At 46.3% G+C, this 27,025-nt stretch overlaps 1 protein-coding gene across 1 annotated transcript; it reads left to right on the forward strand.

The window, feature by feature from the left end:
* Positions 1-3,057: 3,057 nt before the first annotated feature.
* Positions 3,058-26,965, forward strand: LOC144507321 (26S proteasome regulatory subunit 4). Its single transcript, XM_078234467.1, has 11 exons — positions 3,058-3,232; positions 9,675-9,728; positions 13,032-13,128; positions 13,838-13,962; positions 15,653-15,838; positions 17,862-17,990; positions 19,640-19,736; positions 20,900-21,089; positions 23,101-23,252; positions 24,252-24,406; positions 26,633-26,965. The coding sequence occupies exons 1-11, from the start codon at positions 3,230-3,232 to the stop codon at positions 26,765-26,767; spliced, it is 1,323 nt and encodes a 440-aa protein (XP_078090593.1). The 5' UTR covers positions 3,058-3,229; the 3' UTR covers positions 26,768-26,965.
* The last annotated feature ends 60 nt before the right edge of the window (positions 26,966-27,025 follow it).

Consider the following 27,025-nt stretch of genomic DNA (forward strand, 5'->3'; position numbering starts at 1 on the left):
TGGGGGTGTGCTCTTGCCTCAGTATCAGAGAGTATGGGCTCAAATCCCATTCCAGAGTCTGGAACACAAAATCTAGTAAGAAGTCTCACAACACCAGGTTAAAGTCCAACAGGTTTATTTGATAGCACAAGCCACAAGCTTTCGGAGCGCTGCTCCTTCATCACGTGAGTGGGATTTCTGTTCACAAACAGGGCATATAAAGACACAAACTCAATTATCATCACATGAACGGAGTGGGAATGGAGGGATACAAAAGAATGGTCTAGTTTGGACCAGGGAGCGGCGCGGGCTTGGAGGGCCGAAAAGTCTGTTCCTGTGCTGTTTTGTTCTTTGTTTGTTCTTTGTATTTGCCTTTGACAAGGTACCGCATGGTAGGTTATTGCATAAAGTTAAATCTCACGGGATCCAGGGTGAGGTATCTAAATGGATACAAAATTGGCTTCTTAACAGAAGCCAGAGGGTAGTTGTAGAGAGTTGTTTTTCAAACTGGAGGCCTGTGACCAGCGGTGTGCCTCAGGGATCAGTGCTGGGCCCACTGTTATTTGTCATTTATATTAATGATTTGGATAAGAATATAGGGGGCATGGTTAGTAAGTTTGCAGATGACACCAAGATTGGTGGCATAGTGGACAGTGAAGAAAGTTATCTCCAATTGCAATGGGATCTTGATCAATTGGGCCAGTGGGCTGACGAATGGCAGATGGACTTTAATTTAGACAAATGCGAGGTGATGCATTTTGGTAGATTGAACCAGAGCAGGACTTACTCAGTTAATGGTAGGGCGTTGGGGAGAGTTACAGAACAAAGAGAGCTAGGGGTACATGTTCATAGCTCCTTGAAAGTGGAGTCACAGGTGGACAGAGTGGTGAAGAAGGCATTTGGCATGCTTGGTTTCATTGGTCAGAACATTGAATACAAGAGTTGGGACGTCTTGTTGAAGTTGTACAAGACATTGGTAAGGCCACACTTGGAATACTGTGTGCAATTCTGGTCACCCTATTATAGAAAGGATATTATTAAACTAGAAAGATTTACTAGGATGCTACTGGGACTTGATGGATTGAGTTATAAGGAGAGGCTGGATAGACTGGGACTTCTTTCTCTGGAGCGTAGAAGGCTGAGGGGTGATCTAATAGAGGTCTATAAAATAATGAGGGGCATAGACAAGGTAGATAGTCAATACATTTTCCCAAAGGTAGGGGAGTCTAAAACTAGAGGGCATAGGTTTAAGGTGAGAGGGGAGAGATATAAAAGTGTCCAGAGGGGCAATTTTTTCACACTGAGGGTGGTGAGTGTCTGGGACAAGTTGTCAGAGGTAGTAGTAGAGGCGGGTACAATTTTATCTTTTAAAAAGCATTTAGACAGTTACATGGGTACGATGGGTGTAGAGGGATATGGACCAAATGCAGGCAATTGGGATTAGTTTAGGGGTTTTTAAAAAAAAGGGCGGCATGGACAAGTTGGGCCAAAGGGCCTGTTTCCATGCTGTAAACTTCTATGACTCTATAACTTTAACCTGGTGTTGTGAGACTTCTTACTGTGCTTACCCCAGTCCAACGCCAGCATCGCCACACAAAATCTAGGCAGGCACTTCAGTGCAGTGCTGAGGGAATGCCGCATTGCTGTGAGTCCATCTTCTGGATGAGATGAAAACCATGTCTACATCTCGCAGGTGGGTGCAAAGGGTCTCGCAGCACATTTTGTAGCAGGGGATGGGAGTTCTTCCCCGTGTCCTGGCCAATAGTTATCCTTCAACCAATATCGATAGATGTGGAGATGTCGGCGTTGGACCCGGGTTGGGCACAGTAAGAAGTCTCACAACACCAGGTTAAAGTCTAACAGCAGAGTTTACTGTGAAAAACCTGATGAAGGAGCAGCGCTCTGAAAGCTCGTGATTCCAAATGAACCTGTTGGACTTTAATCTGGTGTTGTAGGACTTCTTACTGTGCCAACATTTGATTTGATTTTATTATTGTCACATCTATTAACATAGTGAAAAGTACTGTTTCTTGCGCGCTATACAAAGCATACTGTTCACAGAGAAGGAAACGAGAGAGTTCAGAATGTATGTTACAGTCATAGCCAGGGTGTTGAGAAAGATCAACTTAATGCAAGGTAAGTCCATTCAAAAGTCTGACAGCAGCAGGGAAGAAGCTGTTCTTGAGTCGGTTGGTACGTGACCTCAGACTTTTGTATCTTTTTCCCGATGGAAGAAGGTGGAAGAGAGAATGTCCGGGGTGTGTGGGGTCCTTAATTATGCTGGCAGCTTTGGTAGTGGGAAGTGTAGACAGAGTCAATGGATGGGAGGCTGGTTTGCGTGATGGATTGGGCTACATTCACGACCTTTTATAGTTTCTTGCGGTCTTGGGCAGAGCAGGAGCCATACCAAGCTGTGATACGACCAGAAAGAATGCTTTCTATGGTGCATCTGTAAAAGTTGGTGAGAGTCGTTGCTGACATCAATAGATACAAAAAATTTGATTGCTACCATCTTGCTGTTAGTTGTTTAAAGTTTATTTATTGTTACAAATAGGTTTACATTAACACTGCAATGAAGTTACTGTGAAAATCCCCTAGTCGCCACACTCCGGCGCCTGTTTGGGGTTACACTGAGGGAGAATTTAGCACGGCCAATGCACCCTAACCCGCACATCTTTTGGAGTGTGGGAGGAAACCGGAGCACCCGGAGGAAACCCATGCAGACACGGGGAGAACGTGCAGACTCCACACAGACAGTGACCCGAGCCCGGAATCGAACCCGGGTCCCTGGTTCTGTGAAGCAGCAGTGCTAACCACTGTGCCACCGTGCCAACCTTCTGAATTGATTGGTGGTTTGTGAAGGGTGCTATAGAAATGCAGCTGGTGTGTGTGTGTGAGGCAGGGCTGAGGGGGAGGAGGCGGGGCTGAGGGGGCGGGGCTGAGGGGAAGAGGGGGCGGGGCTGAGGGGAGAAGGGGGCGGGGCTGAGGGGAGAAGGGGGCGGGGCTGAGGGGAGGAGGGGGCGGGGCTGAGGGGAGGAGGGGGCGTGGCTGAGGGGAGGAGGGGGCGGGGCTGAGGGCAGGAGGGGGCGGGGCTGAGACGGGAGGGGGAGCCGGCAGCTCGAGCCCCGGGGCCACTGCACTGAGACTGCGCGGGACAGCGGCGCGCGCCCATCCCGTGACGTCGTCAGAACGCGACCGCCGGCGTGACGTGTTCGGAAAGCGACAGCGCCGGTGAGAGTGAGGAGGCGAAATGGTGAGTGAGGAAAATGAGGGAGGAGACGGGAGGGAGTGAGTGAGGGGGAGTAGGGAGCAAGGGAGGAGGGACTGGGGCAGGCGGAGGGGAGGGAATCGGGATCCAGGCCCGGGAGGCCGGAGTGACAACAAAAAACTGTCAACTCATCAACACCCCCTCCCCCACCCCGGAGTGAGGAGGGAGTGAGGGGGAGAGGTCGGAGGAGAAGAATGAGGGAACTGGGGTTATTGGGTAGGGGCAGTGGGGAGAGGGGGAGAAGGCAGAGGGAGACGGTGGGGGGAGGATGGGGGACCCAACAAAGTTCCCACACTTAGATAAACAATCCTATTTGACAGAGATTTCACTCTGATAAAATGGCCCCTCTTCTTTGAACCTTTCAGCCATTCGGCCCATCGTGCCCATGCCAGCTCTTCAGTCCAGTTACTTGATTAGTCTCTCTGTCCGTGTTCCGTTTTGAAGTGCCTGTCATGTTTCCGTCAGTAGTTCTGGGGTTGGAAAATTCCAAGTTCAAGTCTCACTCTAGATCTGAACACCATAGAATCATAGAAACCCTACAGTGCAGAAGGAGGCCATTCGGCCCATCGAGTCTGCACCGACCACAATCCCACCCAGGCCCTACCCCCACATATTTACCCGCCATTCCCTCTAACCTACGCATCTCAGGACTCTAAGGGGCAATTTTTAACTTGGCCAATCAACCTAACCCGCACATCTTTGGACTGTGGGAGGAAACCGGAGCACCCGGAGGAAACCCACGCAGACACGAGGAGAATGTGCAAACTCCACACAGACAGTGACCCGATCCGGGAATCGAACCCGGGACCCTGGAGCTGTGAAGCAGCAGTGCTAACCACTGTGCCACCATGCCACCAATAGGGAGGCTGACTCTCCGCTGTCGTACTGAGAGAGCACTGCAGTGTCAGAGGTGTAAACTTCCTGATGAGATTTTAAACTGAGGTCTTGTCTGCCCCCTTAGGAAATATCCCAATGCAGTTCTCTGGAGAAGAGCAGGGGCGTTCTGCCCAGTGCTCTTGTCAATATTTATCCCGCAATCAACATTATCACCGTGCTCTTTGTGGGAGCTTGCTGTGCACAAATTGACTGCAGCATTACAACAGTGACTCAACTTTAAAAAGTTTGTCATTGGCTGTGAAATACTCTGGGCCGTTAGCCTTCTGTATTAGCCCGACAAATATTCTTTGCCTGCAAATATTTATCTTGATTGATAAATCTCCAGGTCCTGATGAGCTTCATCCACTGAAGGAAGTGGACTTGGAAATAGTAGTTCCAGTGATGGTTATTTTCCAAAATTCTTTGGGCTCTGGACCAGTTCCTACAAGTTGGAGGGTAGCTAATGTAAGCCCACTATTCAAAAAGGGAGGTAGAGTGAAAACAGGGAACCGTAGACACGTGAGCCTAACATCGGTACTGGGGAAGTTGCTAGACTCCATTATCAAGGATTTCATGACTCAGCATTTAGAAAGCAGTGGTAGAATCGGACAAAGTCAGCGTGGATTTACAGAAGGGAAATCATGCTTGATGAATCTATTGGAATTCTTTAAGGATTTAACTAGCAGCGTTGATGAAGAAGAACCTGTTGATGCGGTTTATTTAGACTTTCAGAAGGCTTTCGGCAAGGTCTCACAAAATGGACTACTATGTAAGGTTAAAGCACATGGGATTGCAGGTAATGTCTTGAGATGGATAGAAAGCTGGTTAGCAGATAGGAAGCAAAGTGTTGACGTAAATGGGTCTTTTTCTGAATGGCACTCAGCGACTAGTGGGGTTCTGCAGGGATCTATGATAGAACCCCAACTGTTCACATTGTATATCAATGATTTGGAAGAGGGAACTGAATGTATTATCTCCAAATTTGCCGACGATACATGGTTGGGAGGGAGGGTGAGCTGTGAGGAGGATGCAGAGGTGCTACAGTATGATTTGGACAGGCTGAGTGTGTGAGCATCTGCATGGCAGATGCAGTATAATGTGGATAAATGTGAGGTTATCCACTTTGGTAGCAATAATAGGAAGACAGATTATTACTTGAATGGGTGCAAATTGAGAGAGGTGGATACTCAACGAGACCTTGGAGTCCTCGTGCATCAGTTGCTGAAAGTAACCGCGCAGCTACGGAAGGCAGTAAAGAAGGCAAATGGTATGTAGCCTTCATAGCGTGAGGATTTGAGTATAGTGACTTGACTTGATTTGATTTATTATTGTCACATGAATTAACATACACTGAAAAGTATTGTTTCTTGCGCTATGCAGACAAAACATATCGTTCATAGAGAAGGAAACGGTATGTTTTGTCTGTATAGCACGCAAGAAACAATACTTTTCACTATGTTGATAGTGATAGGGATGTTTTGTTGCAAATGTATAGGGCATTAGTGAGGCCACACCTTGAGTATTGTGTGCAGTTTTGGTGTCCTTATCTGAGGAAGGATGTCCTTGCTACAGAGGGATACAGCCAAAGTTTACCAGGTTGGTTCCTGGGATGGCAGGTCTATCATATGAGGAGAGACTAAGTCGGTTAGGATTATATTCACTGGAGTTTGGAAGAGTGAGAGGGGATCTCATTGAAACTTATAACATTCTAACAGGGTTAGACAGGGTAGATTCAGAAAGAATGTTCCCAATGGTGGGGGAGTCCAGAACTAGGGGTCATAGTTTGATGATAAGGGGTACACTTTTTAGAACTGAAATGAGGAGAAATTTCTTCACCCAGAGAGTGATGAATGTATGGAATTCACCACCACAGAATGTAGTTATGACCAAAACGTTGTGTGATATAGTTCTAGGGACTAAAGGGATGTGGGAGGAAGGGGGGGATCAGGATATCGAATTTGATGATCAGCCATGATCAAAATGAATGGCAGAGCAGGCTCGAAGGGCCGAATGGCCTCCTCCTGCTTCTCGTTTCCATGTTTCTTTCTTGCTACGCTGTCCAGACCTCTCATGATTTTGGACACCTCTATCAGATCTCCTCTCAAATTTCTCTTCCCGGAAGAGAGCAGCCCCGCTTCTCCAATCTTTCCACATAACTGTAGTCCCTCATCACTGGAACAATTCTCCGAAATCTTTACTGCACCCTCTGCAGAATCTTCCCGTTCTTCCTGCAGTGCAGTGGACTCAGTACTTCACTCCTGGAAAGATTCACCATAACTTCCTTGTTTTACTCAATCCCTCTGTATTCTCCATATGAATAAAGAGAGCTAACTCCTTGTTGGACTCTCGCTCCTCTCTCTCCCAATGTGAGATCTTTTCAGGAGTAAATCTGTGGAGTTTTATATCAGCTGAAAGCTTGAAGGTCTCCGATATTCCTTTTAAACCCTTTGGGACTGTTCGGATTACTCTGATTGGATGTGGTAACTAACATTTGGTAATAAGGTAGAACCAGAGGTATTAGTGATGTGATAAAGTGAATGGTGTTACAGACACAAATAATAAGCGATGTACTTCATCACCGCAAACCCACACTGGCATCAGTGTGAAGTCCCCAACAGTCAGCACCTCACCCTGGTTTCTGCAAAAACTCACCCTGAAAGACACAAACTACATTTTAGTAGAAAAAAGATTTTTAATTGTACTGCACAATAGTGTTCAATTTCCCCAACGCTTTTATCAACTCGCAGTGACCTTGTTTGGGGTAAAAATTGGGTGATTCAAAACAAAAAGTAAACTTTATGATCACACCCATGTTTTAAAGTGTTTTGAAATTCTGAAAATTTAACCTAGGCACAGCTATTATCACAGCAGTACAACATACAACAGCAGAAACAACTGCTTTCATTTATGTAACACATTTAATATCGTAACAAGTCCCAAGGTGCTTCACAGGAAACCATATGAGATACTTGGAGAGGTAACTGAAAAGTTGCTGAAAGAAATCGAAGCATCTCGAAGGAGCAGAAAGTGAAGCAGTGCGAACCTTTCTGATCTGAATTCATCCTGGTAGCTCAGTCAGTAGCTGTATTTGCTCCAATCAGAGCTCTGAGCAATCTGAACAGTGTTTCTTCGCTGTGGATGTGGCCAGTGTTATCATGGCCACTGTTTCAATGTGATGGGGGAGGGGGGGAGCATTTTGATTTAGAAACATAGAAAAACTACAGCACAAACAGGCCCTTCGGCCCCACAAGTTGTGCCGAACACATCCCTACCTTCTAGACCTACCTATAATCCTCCATCCTATTAAGCTCCATGTACTCATCCAGGAGTCTCTTAAAAGACCCTATTGAGTTTGCCTCCACCACCACTGACGGCAGCCAATTCCACTCGCCCACCACCCTCTGTGTGAAAAACTTACCCCTAACATCTCCCCTGTACCTACCCCCCAGCACCTTAAACCTGTGTCCTCTTGTAGCAGACATTTCCACCCTGGGAAAAAGCCTCTGAGAGTCCACCCGATCTACGCCTCTCAACATCTTATACACCTCTATTAGGTCTTCTCTCATCCTTCGTCTCTCCAAGGAGAAAAGACTGAGCTTCCTCAGCCTATCCTCATAAGGCATGCCACTCAATCCAGGCAACATCCTTGTAAATCTCCTCTGCACCCTTTCAATCTTTTCCACATCCTTCCTATAGTGAGGCGACCAGAACTGAGCACAGTACTCCAAGTGGGGTCTGATGAGGGTCTTAAATAGCTGCATCATTAACCCCGGACTCCTAAACTCAATCCCTTGATTGATAAAGGCCAGCGCACCATACGCCTTCTTAACCACCACCTCCACCTGCGGGGCCGATTTCAGAGTCCTATGGACCCGGACCCCAAGGTCCTTCTGATCCTCTACAGTACTAAGAGTCTTTCCCTTTATATTGTACTCCTTCATCCCATTTGACCTACCAAAATGGACCACGACGCATTTATCTGGGTTGAAGTCCATCTGCCACTTGTCCGCCTAGTCTTGCATCCTATCTATGTCCCTCTGTGGTGGAACATGATTCGCAGAATACGGAAACCCGGTAGGAAGGTTCTGCTTTTTCTGATTGGGGAATAAAGGAGGAATATCTCCAATTAGCAAGGAGAAAAATGGATATCAACCAGTGGGAAAATAAAAATCTATCTGTAGCCCTGATTTGTCAGGGTGAAGACATTCAATATAACACATTCTGTGCTATATACACACAGGCACACACTAAAGGGTGAAAATAGTTTGCCAGGACTGTCAATACTCCTCCTATGCTCCAGGTGGTGCAATCTCTTAAATTACTCTCAACAATTAATAATGTAAATTCCTGAGAGCACCAAATAAAAAACCTCTGGGAAATTCCTCCCAAGATCAAGCATTTCCCATTTGACAATCTCTATGAAGCTGATCATAGCCATTGTTGATTGTACCTGTGGTCTGGCCTTGCCGCCGTCACCAGCATCTCTGCTTTCCCAGGAGGTTTTTGCAACTCAAGGCAGACATCTTAACTTTCAAAATTGTTACCCGTTCTCAGTGTTTGTTTTTGTTCGTTCGTGGGATGTGTGTGTCGCTGGCTGGGCCAGCATTTATTGCCCATCCCTAATTGCCCTTGAACTGAGTGGCTTTCAGAGGGCATTTGAGAGTCAACCACATTACTGTGGCTCTGGAGCCACATATGGGCCAGACCACGTAAGGATGGCAGATTTCCTTCCATCAGAGAGACTAGTACGTCTCCAGTGGCATTGCTCATCGAGTTAGGGGTTGGTGTTCCAGTTCATTCAGGGAGTCTGAGTTGCTGTGGCAACATGTATATTTTTACATGCATGTTGCAGTCTGGTATGTTGGGCGGTAGAGATTCCAACATTATTTCCATCACATGGCTGACCAGGAATCTCTCCCGCTCTTACCAGCTGTCATTGGTGTGTGTTCAATAGATCTGCAGGGTGACACTCAGCCTGTTTGGCTGCATTGTGAATGCACCTTCCCTCAACCATGACATCCCGGAGTGGGGCTCGCACCCAAAGCTTCTAAGGGAGAAATGTTACTCACTGTGTCGCAGCCTCTTGTGGTGCACAGTTTTATATCAATAAAGTCAGAAAGAAGAACAAAGAAAATTCCAGCACAGGAACAGGCCCTTCGGCCCTCCAAGCCTGCACCGACCATGCTGCCCGACTGAACTAAAACCCCCTACCCTTCTGGGGCACCTTATCCCTCTATTCCCATCCTATTCATGTATTTGTTAAGACGTCCCTTAAAACTCACTATCGTATCTGCTTCCACTACCTCCCCCGGCAGCGAGTTCCAGGCATCCACCACTCTGTGTAAAACAAAAACTTGCCTCATGTTATAGGCAAAAGGTTTAATATAGATACATATGAATACATAATATATCTGCTATAAGTTGTTTCAAGAATTGATTGGAAATAGGAGTAGTCCACTCAGCCCTTTGAACGTGTTCCAGCACTCATTAGATGGTGGTTGGTCTGAACCTCAACTCCATTATGATCCCTGTTCTTTTTTGCCCCATTCAGGGTCAAAGCCAAAGTGGTGGTCACGGAGCTGGAAGTGGAAAGAAAGATGATAAGGTGAGTGTTTGAGCCTGTCACTGCCATTCAGGATGGGTGTTATTAGAATATCTTCAACTGTACTTCATTCCACAAAGAGAAAGTCCCAGGCTGTTCACGTTATTAATAAATAAATCAATCCACCCTCACCCCATGGAAGAACAAAAACACGCATATTTAAAAAAACACACACTAGAGGGTTATAGTGAGGTTATGTTCAGGAGGAATTCCTTCAGCCAGAGAGTGGTGAATCTGTGGAACTCTTTGCCGCAGAAGGCTGTGAAGGCCAGGTCATTGAGTGTCTTTAAGACAGAGCTAGATAGGTTCTTGATTAATAAGAGGATTAGGGGTTATGGGGGAAAAAGCAGGAGAATGGGATGAGAAATAATCAGCCATGATTGAATGGTGGAGCAGACTCGATGGGCCGAGTGGCCTAATTCTGCTCCCATGTCTTATGGTCTAATGGTGGTCAGAAGAAAGACCATAAGACATAGGAGCAGAATTAGGCCACTCGGCCCATCGAGTCTGCTCCGCCATTCAATCATGGCTGATTATTTCTCATCCCATTCTCCTGCTTTTTCCCCATAACCCCTGATCCCCTTATTAATCAAGAACCTATCTATCTCTGTCTTAAAGACACTCAATGACCTGGCCTTCACAGCCTTCTGTGGCAATGAATTCCACAGATTCACCACTCTCTGGCTGAAGAAATTCCTCCTCATCTCAAAGAAGAAACCTGAAAGTGTGAGATGTGAATCGATCGGTGAATACTTTCTCTCACAGTCCAGCACAGATGGAGGCTGTTTGGCCCATTGTGCCTGTGCTAACTCTATGAAAGAACTACCCAGTTAGTCTCACTTGCCGACCCTTTCCCCATAGCCCTACAAATTGTTCCCCTTCGAGTATTTATCCAGTTCCCTTCTGAGAGTTAGTATTAAATCCGCGTCCTCCAGCCTTCTAGATCGTATCAACTCACTGCGTAAAAGTTATTTAATCGTTTTATTTACAGGTTCAACATATCTTCTGTGTTTTACAGTTTATAATAAATCAGACAGAGCCATGAAAACATCAGAGCCAATCCATGTGGGGTTAACGTGCTTTTTAATAACATGTCATTGCAAAGTCTGATGTGCAGGAATGCTTTTGGATGACACGGATTTGTCTTTTGGTAAAGCTTCCCAGTGCAGATTGCATTCACTCTGGAGTTTAGATCTCCTGACGGAAATTATGCTAAACAATCACAGCTGCGGTTCATACCATTTCCTCTCCTCCTAAAGAAACGGATTTGAGTGTTTGACAGTTGTTATACTTTGTGAGGTTTCAATCCTCACCACCTCCTCCCTATATCTATCTCCCTGTTAGTCTGTCAGCAATTGGAGAGATTAACACAGAAACCTAGGAGATAGGAGCAGGAGGAGGTCATTCAGCCCTTCGAGCCTGCTCTTCCATTCATCACGATCATGGCTGATCGTCCAACTCAATAGCCTAATCCTGCTTTCTCCCCATAACCTTTGATCCCATTTGCCCCAAGTGCTATATTCAGCCGCCTCTTGAATACATTCAATGTTTTGGCATCAACTACTTCCTGTGGTAATGAATTCCACAGGCTCACCACTCTTTGGGTGAAGAAATGTCTCCTCATCTCCGTCCTAAATGGTCTACCCTGAATTAGAAGCAGCTACTGTAAATATTACATCAGTTAGCATCTTTGGACATGATCTATTTCAGAGTGAAAGCAGTGGAACAAGTAAAGACCACCCATTCTGCTCAGATTTCCAATTAAACGTGTTGTCACGGACTGATTCTGTGGTCAGCCACCTTCATTGTCATTATTCTCAGAGGGAGCTGACTAATGCTAAGATCTTAACTTGACAGCACAAAAAGTGCAGGACAGAAATTCACCTTGCATATAAGAATGTTTTCACTGGAGTAGGAGTAGATTGTACAGCCCTTTGAGCCTGCTCCTCTATTCAGTGCATTCATGGCTAATTTCTACATCATCGCCACTTTCCTGGCTGATCCCTATCTCCGTTTCACTGCGATCAGCTATGTTCCTGGGATCTTGTGAGTTCTTTTATCCTTTGTTTGATGATCATGGTTATGGGCAGCACAGTGGTTAGCACTGCGCCTTGGGTCACTGTATGTGAGGAGTTTGCATGTTCTCCCCGTGTCTGCGTGGGTTTCCTCTGGGTGCTCCGGTTTCCTCCCACGACCTGAAAGATGTGCTGGTTAGGTCATTGACCCGAACAGGTGCCGGACTGTGGCAACTCGGAGAATTTCACAGTAACTTCATTGCAGTGTTAATGTAAGCCTTACTTGTGACTAATAAATAAAAATGAATAAATGATTATTGCTGAAAAGAGAGACGTTGCTGAAGCTATCAGGACAAATGCAAGAATGCCAAATTTTAAGCAATCACAGTGTATACTGCAGGATATAAGGGTGATGGTTGGCAAGTTGACTCTGGCCAAGGCGTTGCCACGGAGAAAGTAATGGAACAATGGGTTCCCCAAGATTCTGAGTAATTCAATAAAGACGCAAGGCTTGAGCACATTCCTTTTGTTTGCAGAGGTTGGGCCCCTTTGCTAAGATAATCAGTTGTGTTTGAACACTTTTTCCGTCCCTGTGTATGAATATATGTTGCTCCTAGCAAGCAACAATGAACCGCATTACAAGCATGGCAGATGATCTTACCCAGGGACCCATCCTCTGCAAACTAAAGGAATATGTTCAAGCCTTGCATCTTTTATGAATTACTTAGGAGCTTGGAGAGCCTTTGGTCCTCGTTGCTCTCTGCATGGCAAAGTTTCAACCAATCAGAATCTACTTGTCAACCAGTCAAAATCCTTTTCTCCCGTCGTATCAGTTGTTGCGATCATGTGAAATTTGCCATTCTTGTGCTTGTCCTATTCAATGCAAGACAAAAAGCTTTGGCAACATGCTCTCTCCTTCAGCAATATGATGATTATAGAGACATTCCTGGTGTAGTGGGACGTACAGCGCTATCTGCTATTATAGAACTGATGTGTTTCTGAAATGACCATTTGGTAGCTGATATCAACTGGTCAAAATCTAAATACAGGGCAGTGATGTAGAACATAGAACATTACAGCGCAGTACAGGCCCTTCGGCCCTCGATGTTGTGCCGACCAGTGGTACCAATCTAAAGCCCCTCTAATCTACACTATTCCAATATCATCCATATGTTTATCCAATAACCATTTGAATGCTCTTAATGTGAAATAAGAAATAAGTGCTGTGTGTGGATAAATGTACACTGAGTCTGGAGATTAGAAATAACATTTTTGGGGGTGTTTTTGATAGGATAAGAAGAAGAAATATGAACCACCCGTCCCAACCAGAGTGGGAAAGAAAAAGAAGAAAACTAAAGGACCTGATGCAGCCAGCAAGTTACCCTTGGGTGAGGCAGTGAGCTGTTCATTAAAAAAAAAAAATCTGAATTTTGGGTCAACTGCATGTCAATGCTTACACATTAAGGGTGGCACAGTGGTTAACACTGCTGCCTCACAGCGCCAGGGACCCGTGTTCGATTCCCGGCTTGGGTTGCTGTCTGTGTGGAGTTTGCACGTTCTCCCCGTGTCTGTGTGGGTTTCCTCCCACAGTCCAAAGATGTGCTGGTTAGGTTGATCGGCCGTGCTAAAATTGCCCCTTAGTGTCAGGGGGATTGGCAGGGTAAATACCTGAGGCTATGGGGATAGGGGATGGGTGGGATTGTGGTCGGTGCAAACTCGATGGGCCGAATGGCCTCCTCCTGCACTGTAGGGTTCGATGTAACGTGGTCTTAATATCAAACAGTCGATGAATCACAAAGTTGCTTTTCCGGTTTTGAATTCACTCCTAAACCTGGTTTAATTCTTTTTGAGTTTGTTTTGTGATGTGGTTGAACCCAGTCGCTTTCTACGTTGTGTTTGTGGTTTTGAGCTTTCCCACTGGAGTTCGCACCTTCAGTCACCATCAGCCATTCCCCAGTCCCAGATCCTCTCATGTAGAGTGATTGGTTCTGGAGTGGACAGCTCAAAATACAAGGCCTTAGCAAAGCACTGGCGACGGCTGTCAAAGCCTCCCCGTAAATCGGAACATAACTCGCCTCTTTCATTCAATTGCAACAGTAACTCCTCACACACAATGCAGACTGAAGTTGCTGAAGCTGGAGAGGATAAAAGATTATCTCCTAATGGAAGAAGAGTTCATCAGAAATCAGGAACAAATGAAACCACTTGAAGAAAAGCAAGAGGTTTGTATTGGAATGATGTAGTGAACAAAACTGGAATCATCTTCAGGCATTATAAACTTCAGATTAATGATCCAATCGACTCCTCTCTCCAATAGACAATCACTGAAGCCTGTCGAGAAACACAGGCCACTGAGTGTAGTTAAGATGTCCGTTCTAAACTAATTCTAATGACTGTGGGTGGCACGGTGGTCAGCACTGCTGCCTCACAGCACCAGGGACCCAGGTTCGATTCCCGGCTTGGGTCACTGTCTGTGTGGAGTCTGCACGTTCTCCCCGTGTCTGCGTGGGTTTCCTCCGGGTGCTCCGGGTTCCTCCCACATTCTGAAAGACATGCTGGTTAGGTGCATTGACCCAAACAGGCAATTACTGTGGCAACTAGGGGAATTTCACAGTAACTTCATTGCCGTGTTAATGTAAGTCTTACTTGTGACTAATAAATAAACTTCAACTTTTAATTCCTGATTCAAGGGTGCAAATTCTGATTGGCAGATTCTGTCAGAACATTTAACACATTCCTATACATCCCAAACATGCTGTTTTTGTAGGCAATTGTTAACTGCAATTGGATAGCACTTACTGAACAATCCTGCCTGTGCTAAGAACTTCATTAAAAACCAATTTAAGATAATTAGTTGAGTTTATAATGTGGCTCCTTTCCACTTGCTAGAAGCAACATCCATACTCAGGGACCCATCTGTACTCTGCAGACAAAAGGATTATGTTCAGAGCTTGCGCATTTTTTGAATGACCTGAGAGTTTGGATCCCTGTTGCTTTCTCCACGGCAATGCCTTGGCCAATCAGAGTCGACTTGCCAACCAGTCTGCACCCTTTTCTCCTGTAGTATAAATTGTGACTGTTTGAAATTTGGCATTCTTGCATTTGTCCTGATGGGTGCAAGACAAAAAGCTTCAGCAACATTCAAATAATTAACCTGTTCTGTTTAAAAGTAAGGGTAATTTGAGTATGTTAACTTTGTAATCAGAATTTCCACCCTTTGATCTGGAGAGCATCGCAGCTTTCAGAACTGGCTCTCATACAATAGCTAATCTCTCATATTCCTGTTCCGCTGCCTTCCAGGGTCAGTTGTACCGTAGCCAGTTCCACACTGAAGCTGACTGTATCCTTAGACAGCAGGTGCCATCTTCCCAGCCCCAGAACGGCATTCCCTACTGCACCATTGTGAGCTTTCCACACTCCGCACCCTTACAATCCCTCTGCCAATTCCGCCATTGTTCTGAAATGTGACAATGTTGGTTAATGTATTTTGTGCAGGTTCCTGGCACCAGCCTGCACTCTGTTGTACTGAGCCACACTGCTCTGTGGTTGTTCACACGGAGTGTTGGTGACCTGCAACAAGCACCTGTCACACAATCAATGGCTTCACATTATCCAGAAGTTTTAATAAAATTTCTTCTCTGTTTTCACCATCCTCCGACTGCCCAAATCTTGGATTTTCTCCTCCAGCTGCCACAGGATTCTTCCCGGCGAACACAGGGATTCGAATCCTAACCATTGCAGCAATTCCACAGCACTTCACCACATCAATGTCTGACACTTTCCAGATCACTGTTAAGAGTTAGTTGGGTGTTGTAGAGGGGGGGTTAATAGTGTAACTATCGTGCCTGAACAACGGGTACTGGAGAAGTTTCCAATCCCCCGCCCCCATTGACTCTCTCTCTGATCCAACAGGAGGAGAGGTCTAAAGTGGATGACCTGAGAGGGACACCAATGTCCGTGGGCACACTCGAGGAAATCATAGATGACAACCACGCCATTGTCTCGACCTCTGTCGGCTCCGAGCATTACGTCAGTATCTTGTCGTTTGTGGATAAGGATCTGCTTGAGCCTGGCTGCTCCGTCCTACTGAACCATAAGGTAAGGAGACGTGGTGTCGACCGTGGCTGCCTCTCACTTTATAGTTGGTTCGTTGGCGTTCGGGCGGCTATTTTAATGGTCAGAAAAGTGGATTGGAAACTGAAAGTGATCAGTTTGGTATCTGGTTTGAATTTCTTCCTGATGATCAATTTATTGAGAAGCCCAGGGAGAGGGCAATGACCTGTATCCCGGCTAGGACCAAATCAGAGAAGAGGCTGGGACAGAAGAAATGTCGCAGTGTAGCGATACGGTGACTCGGAGCTTGGAAAGAGGAGTTAGCAGTTCCACAAAGTCGCTGCAACTAGGCAGCCTAAGTGGCTCCAGTGCGGTACAGGCAGCCCAGAGATGGCAGGTTTGAGCAGCACCAGATACAGCTGAGTTCAGTTGCTGATTCTGGGGCTGACACCAGAAAGCTGCAGGATTTTTCTAAAACACAGCAGATGAGTACTTGTTCTTTGGGGAAAGGAATTTGCCATCTCCACCTGGGCTGGCCTACGGGTGACTTTGATCCCGCGCTAGATCAGTGCCCCGGGGCTGCTTGAACTGGGCATCACGTACAGTCTCATTAGTGTCGACCACATCCTTAGACGATGAAACATGCACTGTCTCAATTTACATGGATGTTGGGAAGATTATTTGGAGCTTAGAAGGAAGGCGGGGAACTGCAGAGAGATGGTGACCACAATCATACGGGATTGTGCCAGGATGATTTTTCTGAGTGGGTTCTTGTCAGACCTGGTTCTAGATGGTAATACAATGGCCATGGAATAAAAGGAACAATAACAAGATGGATATGGAATTGGCTGAATAATAGGAAGCAGAGAGTAATGATCAATGATATTTTTTGGGATGGAGGAAGGTTTGTAGCGGAGTTCCCCAGGGGTCGGTATTGGGGCCCTTGCTTTTCCTGATACATATTAATGATCTAGATCTTGGGTGCAGGGGACAATTTGAAAGTTTGTGGATGACACAAAACTTGAAAGCGTTGTAATTTGTGAAAAGCTCAGAGTAGGACCTCAAAAGGACGTAGACAAGTTGGTGCAGTGGGCGAATAGGTGGCAGATGAAGTTCAATGTGCAGAAATGTGAGGTGATGCATTTTGGTAGGAAGGACATAGAGAGACAAATTAAAATAAAGCGTAAAATTCCAAAAGGGTGCAGGAGCAGAGGGATCTGGGTGTATATGTACATCAATCATTTATGGTGGCAGGACAGGTAGAGAGAGCAGTTAATAAAACATATAATATTCTGGGCTTTATTAATAGGGGCATAGAATACAAGAGCAAGGAGGTTGCACTGAACTTATACAAGACACTAGTTAGACCTCAGCTAGAATATTGTGTACAGTTCTGGGCGCCACACAATAGGAAGGATGTGAACCAATTGGAAAGAGTGCAGAAGAGGTTTACAAGAATGTTTCCTGGGGTGAGAAACTTCAGTTATGAGGATAGATTGGAGAGGTTGGGACTGTTCTCCTTGGAGAGAAGAAGGCTAAGAGGGGATTTGATAGAAATGTTCAAAATCATGAGGGGGCTGGATATTAGATGGGGAGAAGTGTCCTGCTTGTAGAAGGATCAAGAATAAGAGGACACAGATTTAAAGTGATTTGCAAGAAAAGCAAATCTGATATGAGAAGAGGCTGTTTCACACAGTGAGTGGTTTGGGTCTGGAATGCGCTGCCTGGAAGTGTGATGGAGGCAGGTTCAATTGAGGCATTAGATGATTAGGGGTAGAGGGGAAAGACAGGAGAATGGCACCAAATCAAAATACTTATTTGGAGAGCCAGTGCAGACACAATGGGCCAAATGGCCTCCTTCTGCATGTTACAATTCTGTAATGTTTTTGCTGTGATCTGCGCTAAACTGTTTTATTTTGCCTAATAGTTGCCCGTTGGTGTTTGTGCATCATTTTAATACCTCCATGCACACTCCCCACACCCAAACCACCTCAGCCTGATATTCCTGAAACATTTTAAACAGCTTTGCAGGCAGAAAATGACAAGCTTTCTTCCTCCTTTGCTGCAGGTCCACGCTGTGATCGGGGTGCTGACAGATGACACGGATCCACTGGTCACGGTTATGAAAGTGGAGAAGGCCCCGCAGGAGACGTATGCAGACATCGGGGGCTTGGACAATCAAATCCAGGAAATCAAGGTGAGAGCTGCTCCTTCTCTGTTTAATACAATAAAATTCAGTGTTCCCTTCAAACTGTGTGTGTGAAATAAAACACCCAGCAATTAGTGCTGCTGGCTGGGCATTTAGGTGATAATATAAACTCTTGGAAATATGATGATGTATTAAATAAGAAAGGGAAACAGTTACACCTCCCAGTGGCCTGTAGCAGGTTGTAAACTCTGCTTTTGTGATAATGGGGATCAGCAGCTTGTGACAAAAGGTAAATTCAAACACTTTGGGAACGAGGTACTTGCTCTGTGCTGGACATTTAACGTAATACTGGTTGATCTCCCGTGCTGCACATGGGGAGTGCAGACCAAGTGTAATTTTCAGGTGAAGTGCCGTTGGGTCTGGAATGCGCTGCCTGGAAGTGTGGTGGAGGCAGGTTCAATCGAGGCATTGGATGATTCGGGGTAGAGGGGAAAGGCAGGAGAATGGGACTGAGTCAAAAAACTTATTTGGAGAGCCAGTGCAGACACAATGGGCCAAATGGCCTCCTTCTGCATGTTACAATTCTGTAATGTTTTTGCTGTGATCTGCACGTTTCATAATCCATTACCCATTTTAAAGTCATATATTCTGTCCTTAATTTTATATCGTGCTCTGGATGTGGTGTTTTTAATCACACTTGAATAATGTTGAATTTGACGATCAGCCAAGATCAAAATGAATGCGGAGCAGGCTCGAAGGGCCGAATGGCCTCCTCCTGCTTCTAGTTTCGGTGTCAATGTTGACAATTTGCAAAGTCAGTTTGGTTGGAGTTACTTGGTGGTGCAGGCTGGCGAAATGTTATCATCCCACGACTGGCAATCAGATGTAATTCCAACGTGACTGGTTTACATAGGAAATTTCCATTGTAAATGTGACATTAGGAATTTCTAATCCAGCAAATGTGTCAGCTACAAATAGAGATTTGTAGACGAGGTGGATTAGTTGTAAGATCTTAATATGGATATAACCAAAAATGTGTGGTGTGTATATTTTGATCAGTTTATTCTCAAGATCATAAGAAGCAGGAGTAGGCCACTTAGCCCCCCGAGCCTGCTCGATCTAATGTGGCCTTAACTCCTCTTTCCTGTGTGTTCCAGAACCCTTCACTCCCATGTCGATCAAAACTCTGTCTAACTCACCCTTTGTTATATTCAATGGCCCGGCCTCCATTGCTGACTGGGGGAGAGAAGTCCAAACATTAATGATCCTCCGAGAGGAGAAATTCTCCCTCATCCCCGCCTTAAATGGGAGATGCCTTATTTTGAAACTGTGCCCCCCGATTCTAGATTCCCCCATAAAGGGAAACATCCCCTCAGCCTCTGTCCTGCCAAGACCCATTCAGAATCATAACTTTCAATGGGTATGGGCCCAGCCTGTTCAAGCTTCACTCATTAGACAATCCCTTCATCCCAAGAATAAACCTAGTGAATCACCACTGAACTGCCTCCAATTTAAGTATGTCCCTCCTTAGGTAAGGTGTCCAATACTGCCCATAGTGTGGCCTCACTAATGCCCTTTACACTGGTAACAGGACTTCCCTACTTTCATCCCCCTTACAATAAAAAGCCAATATTCCATTGGCCTTCCTAATGACTTGGTGTACCTGCGTTTTATAAAATAAAATATTATTTTTGTAGGAATCTGTAGAACTTCCGCTCACCCATCCTGAATATTATGAAGAGATGGGAATTAAGCCTCCTAAAGGAGTTATTCTGTATGGCGCACCTGGCACAGGTAAACTATATCTCTAAATTATCAATGTTCTTTTTTTTAAAAATTCCGTTCTATCAATTCAATGATATCAGGATCAAATTGCTGCTGAAATAATGATGCTGTTGGTGTTTCTGTCTCTGTCAGATTATAGTGCATTTTGATGGAGTTGGTGTTTCTAATCTATTTTGTGGATATTTCTGGGATTATACTCTGTGCTTATGCTCAGTATCAAACTGTAGGGCACGACAGACATGGCATATTTACTTCAACTGCTATCCAGGCTCAGGGAGTTAGCTCCTGGAGCACAGGAACAATGCCGTCCAAACACCAGAAAGACACCTGAAAGAGAGTGCTGCACATTGATATCACCATGTCCTGTCAAACCTCCAAAGTTCCCTCCTTTGTGAATTATGTGTATGGCTCGAGGTGACACAGTGGGTTAGCACTGCTGCCTCACAGCGCCAGGGACCCGGGTTCAATTCCGGCCTTGGGTCACTGTCTGTGCGGAGTTTGCACGTTCTCCCCGTGTCTGCGTGGGTTTCCTCCCACAGTTCAAAGAATTGCAGGTTAGATGGATTGGCCATGCTAAATGTGTGGCATTACAGGAAGAGGGTGGGGGAAAGGGCCTGGGTGAGATACTCTATCAGATAGCCAGTGCATACCCAATAGGCCGAATGGCCTCCATCTGCACTGTAGGGATTCTGTGATTCTGCAATTGGGTGGGAGAGTTCTCCTTTCAGTCTTAGGTTTGTTTAATATCTCACCTGAAAGATATATCAATCTCCCTCAGTACCAGATGAGAGTTTGTGCTCAAGTTTCTAGAGTGGCTCTTGAACCCACAACCTCCTGAGTAAGTGAGAGTGATCCTAACCAAGCCAAGACTGTTCGCGCACACGTGCACCCACACGGATAGTTGTTCAAATGTGAACTTGCATCTCATGTCATAGAGTGACAGAGCCGTTAGGGCAGAGAGGACCACCACTTGGGTCATTGAGTCACCCCAGTCAGTTCTCTGGAGCAATCCAATCTGTCCCAGGAGGTAAAATTAATTCATTCAGCCTGTTAAATGTTCCTAAATCTTAGTGGAATCACACTGATTGAAACAGGTCACTGCTGAATTGCTGTAGCAAATTCTACAACCGGCCCCGCTTGCTGACCTGTGCCCTTTGTTTATTAATGTTCAGGTAAGACTCTGTTAGCTAAAGCTGTAGCAAACCAAACCTCGGCCACCTTCCTGCGGGTGGTTGGCTCAGAGCTGATCCAGAAGTACCTGGGGGATGGGCCGAAACTTGTCCGCGAGCTGTTCCGAGTTGCAGAAGAACACGCCCCCTCCATCGTGTTCATTGATGAAATTGATGCAATCGGCACCAAGAGGTAAGCTGCGTTTGCCTGGTCCCAGTCTGCTGTACGGGTTAATGGCTGCTTCTCGAGCGCATGTTATATCGTCAAATCACGGTGGATATTGGCTTGTGCTGTCAATACAGAGAAATTTATATTTATGTGGCACTTTTCATATCCTTGGGACAACGCAGAGCATGTACTTTTGAAGCGTTGTCACAGTTGCAATGTAAGGAAACACGGCAGCTACTTTGCACACAGCAAGATCCCACAGATAGCAATGTAATAAAAGCAAAATACTGGAATCTGAAATAAAAACAGAAAATGCTGGAAAATTGCAGCAAGTCTGACAGCATCTGTGGAGAGAGAATAGAGCCAACGTTTCAAGTTTGGATGACTCTTCAGAGCCTGGGCTTGTTTAATATCTTGCCTGAAGGATGTACCCACTCTCTTGGCGCCAGACGAGAGTTTGCGCTCAAGTCTCTGGAGTGGGACTTACAACCTTCTGATGAGGTGAGAGTGATGACCAGCAGGTTGAGGCTGTGTGCATGGACACGCCGATAGTTGTTCACTTAGAGTCATAGAGGTTTACAGCATGGAAACAGGCCCTTCGGCCCAACTTGTCCATACCGCCCTTTTTTTTAAACTCCTAAGTTAATCCCAATTGCCCACGTTTGGCCCATATCCCTCTATACCCATCGTACCCATGTAACTATCTAAATGCTTTTTAAAAGACAAAATTGTACCCGCCTCTACTACTGCCTCTGGCAGCTTGTTCCATTCACTCACCACCCTCTGTGTAAAGAAATTGCTCCTCTGAACACTTCTGTATCTCTCCCCTCTCACCTTAAACCTGTGCCCTCTAGTTTTAGACTCCCCTACCTTTGGGAAAAGATATTGACTATCTAGCTGATCTGTGCCCCTCATTATTTTATAGCCCTCTATAAGATCACCCCTCAGCCTCCTACACTCCAGAGAAAAACGTCCCAGTCTATCCAGCCTCTCCTTATAACTCAAACCATCAAGTCCCGGTAGCATCCGAGTAAATCTTTTCTGCACTCTTCCTAGTTTAAATGTCAGCAATTATGCATGTCGACAGGAGGCTGATGGGAAGTTGCATTTAGCTACATGATTGAGAGAGGATCCAGTGAGCACTTGTTAGAGACAACTCATCATCATTAGAGTTGCCAGATGAAACAAGAACCAGATTCACCTCCTTCACCTTCTGCCACCTTAGCAGTCGCACTGGTTTCGCTCAGTTGGCTGAACGGCTGGTTTGTGATGACACCAACGGCGCGGGTTCAATTCCCGTACCGGCTGAGGTTATTCATGAAGGCCCCGCCTTCTCAACCTTGCCCCTCGCCTGAGGTGTGGAGATCCTCACGTTAAATCACCACCAGTCAGCTCTTCCCCCTCAAAAGGGAGAACAGCCTATGGTCATCTGGGACTATGGCAACTTTACTGTTTACCGTTTTACATGATGTGGAGATGCCAGCATCGGACTGGGGTGGGCACAGTAAGAAGTCTCTCAACACCAGGTTAAAGTCCAACAGGTTTATTTGGAATCGCGAGCTTTTGGAGCGCTGCTCCTTTATCAGGTGAGTGGAGTGGACTCAGCTCGCCTGGCGAAGGAGCAGCGCTCCGAAAGCTCGCGATTCCAAATAAACCTGTTGGACTTTAACCTGGTGTTGAGAGATTTCTTACTGTACCTTTTATATAGTACAATGATAAGTCCAAAGTCCCCTGTCCCTCACGAACACTACACTCCTATTGTATCACCTCTTTGGTACTCTGTGTGTTCGTCGGTTCCTCAGCACAGATTGAGTCTTGAACCCAGGACCTCCTTGGTCCAAATGGCTGAGTGCTACAATTCCATTGAAGTGGTCCCACTCTTGAGTGGTTTCTTGGACTCATGGCCTGCCGGTGTCTGGCGAGGATTCTCTCGGTGCTGCCGGTGTCTGGTGAGGATTCTCTCTCGGTGCTGCCGGTGTTGTCCTTGTTGCCGGTGTCTGGCTGTTCTGATTGTCGATTGGAATTTCGTTCCCAGGTATGACTCCAATTCGGGCGGGGAGCGGGAAATCCAGCGGACCATGTTGGAGCTTCTGAACCAGCTGGATGGATTTGACTCTCGTGGAGATGTGAAAGTTATCATGGCCACAAACAGGATCGAGACACTGGACCCAGCTCTCATCAGGCCAGGTTAGTGAATAGAAGCTGCTGTTTAATTAGTTAGACTGCGCAACCTGAAAAGAAACTAGATTTGGGATCATTTCTAAACTCCCAAAGCTGGAATTTTGCGATGGTAAAAGAGTGTGAGAAATCAGCAATGAAAAGCACCTGCAATCTAGCATTTCCAGCAGAGGTTCCTGGGCAATGTGCTCTGCTTTCACTACCTCGGGCTTTTAATTTAATTCTGCTGTTTTCTGATTGCAAAGACCCAGTTCCTTCACCGAATATTGTCCATCCAACCACAGTGAGAGGAGTGAGAGGTGGATCACGCAGCAGACTGCATCTCACTCTAACAGGACATCAGATTTTAAACCCCGTGCATGTTGGCCTGCTGGCGCATCATGCTGCTGTTTACTGCCCAGTGAAGTCTCACAGGTCCCGGTTACACAGAAGCTTTGAATCCTGTACAGGGTTTTCACGCACTGACTGCATTGCTGGGGGAGTGTTACATTGTCAGCGGATTTGCAGTCAGACATTGGATAAATCTGCTGTTCGGTTTATCTTTCATAGAGTCCAGAGTTTCCCCTTAACCAGTGCCGTTGGCTAGCGATCAGCTCACTGGGATGTTCTACCCAAGTCTGTCTGCTGTGTTTTTAAAAATGAATTCACATTAGTTTCGCTATTTATTGCCTGTCCTCAACTGCCCTCAAGAAGGCGGCGGCGTCCCGGTGTGGCCGCAGCGGTCCCGGTGTGGGTGCAGCGGTCCCGGTGTGGGTGCAGCGGTCCCGGTGTGGCCGCAGCGGTCCCGGCGTTGAACTGAATTACTTTACTGAATTTTAAATTCCCCCAGCTGCCCTGGTGGGATTTGAACTTGTGGCACCTGATCATTAATCGAGGTTTCTGAATTACCCGATGCTACCACGTCCCCCCGGCCAAGACAACAATCAGTGTGTGTGGGGTTGGTGGGGGTGGGCGGTGTCGGGGGCTGTACAAATACTCTTTTCTCAGTGTGATTTTCCGTCATTCCAGGGAGGATTGATCGTAAGATCGAGTTTCCTCTTCCGGATGAAAAAACCAAGAGGCGAATCTTCCAGATCCACACGAGCAGAATGACGGTGGCACTGGACGTGAGCCTGGATGAACTGATCCTGGCTAAAGATGATCTCTCCGGGGCAGATATTAAGGTGAGTGGGTTTCTCCCTCTGCGTTTCGTCTCTGCTCCGATGCCAGGTTGATTCCTGGCATGAGAGGATTATCCTACGAGGAGGGATTGTGTAGAATGTGCCATAATCTCATTGATCTCCTTAAAATGTCTCATTCTGCAGAGAGTTTGGGAAGGTCGGTGCTGAGCGACTGAGTCTTTCTAACGGTCACAGTCTCCAGATAGTTTCGTTTATTTATTAGTGTCACAAGTAGGCTTACATTAACACTGCAATGAAGTTACTGTGAAAATCCCCCTCTTCGTCACACTCCGGCGCCTGTTCGGGCACACTGAGGGAGAATTTGGCATGGCCAGTCCACCTAACCAGCACGTGGGAGGAAACCGGAGCACCCGGAGGAAACCCACGCAGACACGGGGAGAATGTGCAAACTCCACACAGACAGTGACCCGAGCCGGGAATCGAACCCGGGACCCTGGAGCTGTGAGGCAGCAGTGCTAACCACTGTGCTGCATTGGTTAAGGGGTTGACCATATAGGACTGGGCTGAGGAGTAATTCCTTCTCTCACATTAGGTGACAGCAACATAATCTTTGGAATCCTTGACCCCAGACAGCCATGGATACTTAGTTGATGAGTATATTTAAGACAGCAATTAATAAACCTTTGGACACTATGGGAATCCAGGGAATAGAATCCTACACTGCAGAAGGAGGCCAATCGGCCCATCGAGTCTGCGCCAACCACAATCCCATCCAGGCCCTAATCCCATAACCCTATGCATTTACCCTAGCTAGTCCCCCTAACACTAAGAGGCAATTTAGCATGGCCAATCCACCTAACCCGCACATCTTTGGACTGTGGGAGGAAACCGGAGCACCCGGAGGAAACCCACGCAGACACGGGGAGAATGTGCAAACTCCACACAGTCAACTGTTACCTTGTTGAACGGTGAAGCGGGCTGGAGGGGCCATGCTGCCAACTCCTACCCTTGTTGCTATGGTTCTTACACAGGGGTCTGTCACTCCTGCTGTGCAGTGTCCACAGGAGCTGAGCCACTCTCTGGAACTTCTCCCAGTTGTGATTCTGACCAGTTTACCCATCACAGCCAGGCTCACAGTCCAGTGTCAAACACGTGCTTCCCAGCAGAGGTCAGCAGAGAGCAGCAGGGAGTGGGAATGCTGAGCTGCTTTCCATTCTGGGACGGGGGTTTGAGTGGGTTTGCAGCATTCCTGTCCCTGACGCAACAGATCAAAGCCCCACTCCTGATACTCGAGCAGCTGAGCTAGATTGGCACTGAGAGGTGTTGCATGCCAGGGGCGGGGTATCAGATGAGACATTAAATCAAGATCCCTTTTGTCTGTCTGGGATGTTAAAAATCCCCATTGCATTAATCAGAGATGACGTGGAGATGCTGGCGTTGGACTTGGGTGGGCACAGTAAGCAATCTCACCACAACAGGTTAAAGTCCAAAGATTTAACTGGATTCATGAGCTTTCGGAGTGCTGCTCCTTCATCAGGTGAGTGGAGCAGTGCCCCGAAAGCTCATGATTCCAAATAAACCTGCTGGACTTTGACCTGGTGTTATGAGACTTGTTTTAATCAGAGAAGGTCGGGAGAAATCCCAATTCTCCTGGACAACATTCCTTCCTCAACCTACTCCACCAAGCACAGATTCACTGCTCAGGCATCTTATTGCTGCTTGTGGGATCTTGCTGTGTGATTTGCCCATACAGCAAATCACTGCACCTTGGCACTTTGCAATATTTAGAAGCGACCTCAGAAGTTTAGTTTATAAAGTTTATTTATTTATTCGTCACAAGTAAGGCTTACATTAACACTGCAATGCAGTTACTGTGAAATTTCCCTAATCACCACAGACAAGCGCCTGTTTGGGTCAATGCACCTAACCAGCGCGTCTTTCAGAAAGTGGGAGGAAACCGGAGCACCCGGAGGAAACCCACGCAGACACGGGGAGAACGTGCAGACTCTGTACAGTGACCCAAGCCGGGAATTGAACCCAGTTCCCTGGTGCTGTGAAGCAGCAGTGCTAACCACTGTGCTATTGTGCTGCCCCAGTTCTAGATGTATAAGTTCCTCGTTAAATGAATCTTGTTTGGCTATGAATTGTCATTAGAAATTTGTCAGCAAGTTCTCTCTGTCAGTGAGTTAACCGTGTTGAGGTTTATACGCTCACGGACAGAGTTAATGAAAGGTTGAGTTTGAATGGCTCCTTTTACCCTTGTTGCAGGCAATCTGTACAGAAGCTGGTTTGATGGCCTTGCGTGAGCGAAGGATGAAGGTTACCAATGAAGACTTCAAGAAGTCAAAAGAAAATGTCTTGTACAAGAAACAGGAGGGCACACCTGAAGGACTGTACCTTTAACTCTTACTGGATACCTCGCATTAACCTTCCTGCCTTCCTTCTGCTGCAGACATTCTTCGAGATTCCCTGGATGCCGGAGCTTGAGGCTGGAGATTTTATGTAATTTTTTTTCTGTGTGGTTTGTATTATCCACTTGAACAGCTTATGACCTGAGAGTGATATCTGAATAAAGTATTACCCGTACTTGTTTCAAAATTACCCGCAGTTATTCTTGTTGGCTTTAACCGGGCTGAGGTGTTGGGAAGATTGGCTGCTTAG

This window comes from Mustelus asterias, chromosome 18, assembly GCF_964213995.1.
Source record: "Mustelus asterias chromosome 18, sMusAst1.hap1.1, whole genome shotgun sequence".
Classification (NCBI taxonomy): Eukaryota; Metazoa; Chordata; class Chondrichthyes; order Carcharhiniformes; family Triakidae; genus Mustelus; species Mustelus asterias.